General features: G+C 39.8%; 1 protein-coding gene across 2 annotated transcripts; it reads left to right on the forward strand.

The window, feature by feature from the left end:
• GPR85 (G protein-coupled receptor 85) lies at window positions 1-4,524 on the forward strand. Of its 2 annotated transcripts, XM_086740006.1 has the most exons (3): window positions 49-139; window positions 596-620; window positions 1,747-4,524. In XM_086740006.1, exon 3 carries the CDS (start codon window positions 1,922-1,924, stop codon window positions 3,032-3,034), a length of 1,113 nt encoding a protein of 370 aa, XP_086596132.1. In that variant the 5' UTR covers window positions 49-139; window positions 596-620; window positions 1,747-1,921; the 3' UTR covers window positions 3,035-4,524. The 2 variants fall into 2 exon arrangements, with proteins under 2 accessions (XP_086596131.1, XP_086596132.1); XM_086740005.1 differs by lacking the exon at window positions 596-620 and having other exon boundaries at window positions 1-139.
• The last annotated feature ends 1,234 nt before the right edge of the window (window positions 4,525-5,758 follow it).

Here is a 5,758-nt window from a genome sequence, read left to right on the forward strand (position 1 = left end):
AAGGATCGAGAGAAAGAAGAATGAAAGGCGGCAGACGAAAATAAAAAGGAAAGGTTGTAAAAGCCACCGCCAGGATACAGCAGCCCTCGGTCGGCGGGAAGGAGCGGCTCTGGCATGTGGGGATCTCCGGCACCAACAGGTAGGAGGAGAGGGGCTGGGGGTGCCGCAGCTGCAGGTGCGTGTGGGGGGCTGCCCCCCTCAGGGAGCGGGTCTGGGGTGGGTTGGGGGGGGATGATTTCTAAAGGAGCGCTGTGATGGAAGCGTGGGCAGACAATGCCCCCGCCGCTCTCCCGAGCTCCCCGCCGCGGGAGGCTCTCGCATGGCTCCGGCAGATGCGGCGGCAGCCGGGCTCCCTCCCGGCGCGGCGCAGTCCGGCCCTGCATGGCCCTGCGTGGGGGGGTGTCTTCCCGCGTGTGTGTGCGGGTGTCAGTGTGTGTGCGTGTGTCAGTGTGTGCGTGTGCGGCGGTGGGGCCGGCCGGGCGGCGGGGACAGCTCCGCCGAAGGAGGGGGGGAAGCGGCGGGGCTGGCGGGAGGGGGAGCCTGGTTTCATGGTTTTAAAACGATGCCATGATCTGATCAGCCTCTGTTTACACAGCAGCAATCAGGCTCTTTTGTGGACGGTAAGAATGGAAGGATTTTTGCTGGGGTTCAGCGGGAATATCCTTTATACACCCGAGGTGGCATAGGAAACACTTCGTGTGAATAACGAAGGAGCCTGATCCTGCTGCCTGCTGTGGCTCCTGTCCCTGGCTCTGGAGGGAGGAAAAAAAAAACAAAACCCCAACCAACCAACAAAAAAAAAAAAAAAACCCCCCAGCAGCAGCAGACAGTTCTTTAATTTATTTTATTGCATGAAATGTGTTCCGGTGCGATTCATTGGGAGGATGAGTGGGAATCGCGGAGCCCTAATTAGCTAAAAAAAAAAAAAATATCAATTTAATATATGTTTATTTAAGCATAACTGAAACCACCCCTCACGAAAGGATGGGCATTGTATCTTGGGTGTGTTGCCTGTTTTTGCTCAGTATTTACACTGACCGTTGCTTATTATGAATTACGTTGAGGCTTTAAAGATTTGCATTAAAGCGGGGGTGGGGGGAGACCCTAAAGCGTACTGCTATCGACTGTCTGGCATACCTGTTTATTTGAAAGCCTGAATGATAAAATTATGGTTTACAGGCAGAAGGGAGGGGGGTAATGAATACCGTTTCTCTTAGAATGTGCATGAACTAACACAGTGTGATTAATGTGCTTTGGTGACTTGGGTTAAAAAACATAAATTCTGCAGGGTTTCTTTGGGTGTGATCCGTATCAACACAGCAGCTGCCTCTAAAACATTGACAAATACTGTAGCCATAAAATAAATGTAGGTAATGTCAAAACATCAGCAGTCTTTGGGGATTTTTAAAAAAGATGTCAGTGATTAACTCTTGGGCTTGCAGACTGGGAATCTTTTGATTCATAAAATCTCTGAGGCTTTAACTGTAAAATTATGTATGCTACCAAATATAAGGGGCACTGGTCAGTTCTGAAACTGTAACAAGCCAAATCTGTGAAATGCCAGTAATCAATCATGCTAAACAGTAAGTATAAAAACAAAAAAAAAAAGCCTCATGATTTTTGAAAACAAACAATAGTACTCAAATTTACAACTTCATTTGGTTCTCCATAAATTAACATCTTTGTTAGCACTTTCTGACATCATTTCTTGTTAACTTAAGAACTGATAGCTCGATTTTTTTTCAGATATTTTGATGGCATGACAAATCAGAAAGAAGAGGATGTACTGTATGACTAGACACAAGATCAGTTCTGTTTGTGGATTACATTCTCAGTAAGATGTATGGATCTATTTTTTCCTTGTTCTTATATATAGATCATGAGACTTGACTGAGGCAATATACATATCATCCATCCATCTATGGCGAACTACAGCCATGCAGCTGACAACATTTTACAAAATCTGTCTCCTTTAACAGCTTTCCTGAAACTGACTTCACTGGGTTTCATAATAGGAGTCAGTGTGGTGGGTAACCTTCTGATCTCCATTTTGCTAGTCAAAGATAAGACCTTGCATAGAGCTCCTTACTACTTCCTGTTGGATCTTTGCTGCTCAGATATCCTCAGATCTGCAATTTGTTTCCCATTTGTTTTCACCTCTGTAAAAAATGGCTCTACTTGGACGTATGGGACTCTTACTTGCAAAGTGATTGCCTTTTTGGGGGTTTTGTCCTGCTTTCACACTGCTTTCATGTTATTCTGCATAAGCGTCACCAGATACTTAGCTATTGCCCACCACCGTTTTTATACGAAAAGGCTGACCTTCTGGACTTGTTTGGCTGTTATCTGTATGGTGTGGACCCTCTCTGTAGCCATGGCTTTCCCCCCAGTTTTAGATGTGGGCACCTACTCGTTCATTAGGGAGGAAGACCAATGCACTTTCCAGCATCGTTCCTTCAGGGCTAATGATTCCTTGGGATTTATGCTTCTTCTTGCCCTTATCCTCCTAGCCACACAGCTTGTCTACCTCAAGCTGATATTTTTTGTTCACGACCGCAGGAAAATGAAGCCAGTCCAGTTTGTTGCAGCAGTGAGCCAGAACTGGACTTTTCATGGTCCTGGAGCAAGTGGTCAAGCAGCTGCTAATTGGCTGGCTGGATTTGGAAGGGGTCCCACACCTCCAACCTTGTTGGGAATCAGGCAAAATGCGAACACCACAGGCAGGAGAAGGCTACTGGTTTTAGATGAGTTCAAAATGGAGAAGAGAATCAGCAGAATGTTCTACATCATGACTTTCCTCTTTCTGACCTTGTGGGGCCCCTATTTGGTAGCCTGTTACTGGAGAGTTTTTGCAAGAGGGCCTGTAGTACCAGGGGGATTTCTAACGGCCGCTGTCTGGATGAGTTTTGCCCAAGCTGGAATCAATCCTTTTGTCTGCATTTTCTCCAACAGGGAGCTGAGGCGCTGTTTCAGCACAACCCTTCTTTACTGCAGAAAATCCAGGTTACCAAGGGAACCTTACTGTGTTATATGAGGGAGCATCTGTAAATCTTTAGCCTTGTGAAACACTACCATTCTCTGCTAAGCAATTGTGGCCTGTAGCCATGTCTTGAGAAGAAAATCAAGAATGGGATGTCAGCAGTTGTAAGGATTTGGGCAACATTCTGCAGTCTTTGCAATAGCTCACCTCTAATCCTGTTTTAAACCTAAACATGTTCCTGCTGACCACTGCTGAAGGTTTGTAATTAAGAACAAAGGACTGAACTACTGCCCTGAATTCCTTTGTGTGGTTGAAATCTAGATTATGAAAGTAGCAGGTGCTAAGTATCAGTGCTAAATGCTGTGTATATCACTACATAAAATAAGACCGTCAAAAAGATTAGCATTGGACATCTTAATAAATTAAGTTGATATGAGGTTAATGTGTTGATAAAACTAATTTTAGACATCCGAAGACCTTTAAAACATTTCATACAATTATTGTTTTGCAAAGACTGAAAACTGGGGACTCAAGTACTGTAACTGATTAAAGATGTGCCATGCATTATTGGATTATCACACTTACAAATCTGTTTGCCTTGTGAGTAAGTTTTGGGGAGCATTCCAAAGCAGTATTTTTGTTCAGATTTAGACTTTACTTTTTTTTTTTTCCAATTATATTACTCTTTCTAAATACCATTTTCCTTAACAGTGAAATTCCTAACATTTAACTGTATTCTGTGGGTTTTGCTGATTTGGTATAAAGTTTAATAGAGTCTTATTTATATTTTTTAAAAAGCTAGATAGCAGTCTGTTAGGCAACGTTAATGATAATATCCAGTCATAATTGAACAGTTATAATTATACAGAATAAACACATGTTGCCTTAAAGGGTTATCTAGTATCTTCCATTTTGTTTAGCATTGAAGCAAATAAGCAAGGAGGAAAATTGAATCAATAATTCTGGTCAGTCATTTGGGAGTGCATGAAAGATCACTTAGTCCTCTTTTTTCCTTTTTACTCCAATGGTTCCCGAAATCAGTATGCACATCACTGAGATGATATGATTTTTTTTCTAGGTGTGCCGCCCTTTCTAGTTTGTTCTGAGAAACACAGGCAGTTGATGTATGTTTATATTTTAAGACAGCTGTCATGGGGAGACCGCAGCCTTAGTATGATATCTTGCACAATTTGTGAAGCATTTATTCTACTGAAGGCACAGTCTTGTTTATATTTTCTGCACATTTTGGTGTATTGGTTGTTTTAAATTATTTAAGTTTTAACTTGTGAAAACATATAATATGATTTCTTAGTATTTTAGAAATACATTAGAGTCTGTGAGTCTTTCCTTCTTTAAGATACAGATGTGTGGATTTCAATATAAAGTTGCATTTGCCAAAATTTACCTGTGTAGCTTGTTAATTTTCTTGGAATAAAATTTTACATTTTTCCAGTTATACAATTAACCTTTTTTATTTTGTCTAGTGAGCTAGCATGAAGTACTGAGAATGTAGCCATTATGAATTATTATCCTTTGCAGTCACTGTATTCCCAAACTGTAAATGCATGAATGATGGGGACCACAGGATTGATAAATGATATTATCTACAGTAGCACTATTGTGTAGTTTATCATAATTACCCATCTATCTGTTCTAATATGTCAGTTATATTTAAAGTTACAACACAGTATTTTACATTAACTTCACAGTTTAATTTCGGAAAATGTGTGTATTTGAAGCACAACATCATGAGTTGGTCAATCATAAAGAACACGGATTTTTCTTAATTTTTGGAGAGACAAGACTAGAGGTCTTAATCCAGTGTTGGTATATCTTGTCCTTTGTTATAGTTTTATGACCAGCAAGTTAATCTATACATACACAAGCAGCAGTCAATAATGGAAATGCTTAAATTTGTATGAAAACATTACAACATATGCAACAATTCAGAGAGTTGTGTCTATATGTGATCAGACAACTTGGTCAAAGATTTAGTGAGCAATCTGTTTGACCTCACTTACACTTTTATACTGAGGTTGATTGGTTGAGAGGCATGGCTTTATATACTGTGTTGAAACAGAAAAATTGCTAAAATAATGAGTCCTCATCAGTACAAGAATGTTTTAGAACGTAATTTGAAACGGGACCAATAAACTTCTACCAAAAGGACTTTTTTATTACACTGAAAAAGGCTTTGAAATTAAGGTAGTTAAGCAATTGTCAAAGACAGCAAGAGTGAATAAAAACTGAGTCGTATGCGGAGAAAAATTCTGAAAGTTATCCCACTTAAGTTTATTAAAAGGTTGATTGGCAATAACTTCAGTCTAATTTCTATAAAATAGTAACCTTTACAAGGAACATTGATATTACATATTGTAATAAAGAAGTACATATAAATAAACTTGTAAATAGTGTTATAGTTGTAGAAGTAGTCGGTTCTGAAGATTAGCCAGAAAATTTTCAACTATGAAATTTCAAAAGCTGCAAATCTGGGGCCTGACCTAACTCCTAATAAAGTCAGTTGGTGTTTTCCCATTAACTTCATTTGGAGCAGAAGCAGGCCCTAACATTTCTATAGTACTATGCTTCTGAAATACTAAGAAGGCTGTATTTACTATGCAGTGGGAAAAGAAAAAAAATAAAAACCATTTAAAATTATTTCCCTGGAAGTTTTGCAAGCAGTAACTGATGTAAATTAAAATAATAAACAGTAAACAAGTCTGAAAGCAAATATTTTGCTAAATGTTTTTATTTTTATATGAATATAATTCTTTGGCT

The sequence above is a fragment of the Chlamydotis macqueenii genome, chromosome 1 (genome assembly GCF_036417535.1).
Source record: "Chlamydotis macqueenii isolate bChlMac1 chromosome 1, bChlMac1.mat, whole genome shotgun sequence".
Lineage (NCBI taxonomy): Eukaryota > Metazoa > Chordata > Aves > Otidiformes > Otididae > Chlamydotis > Chlamydotis macqueenii.

What these genes read in the sequence shown, in the direction of transcription:
- GPR85 (XM_086740005.1), top strand. Translation starts at nt 1,922, where the DNA reads ATGGCGAACTACAGCCATGCAGCTGACAACATTTTACAAAATCTGTCT.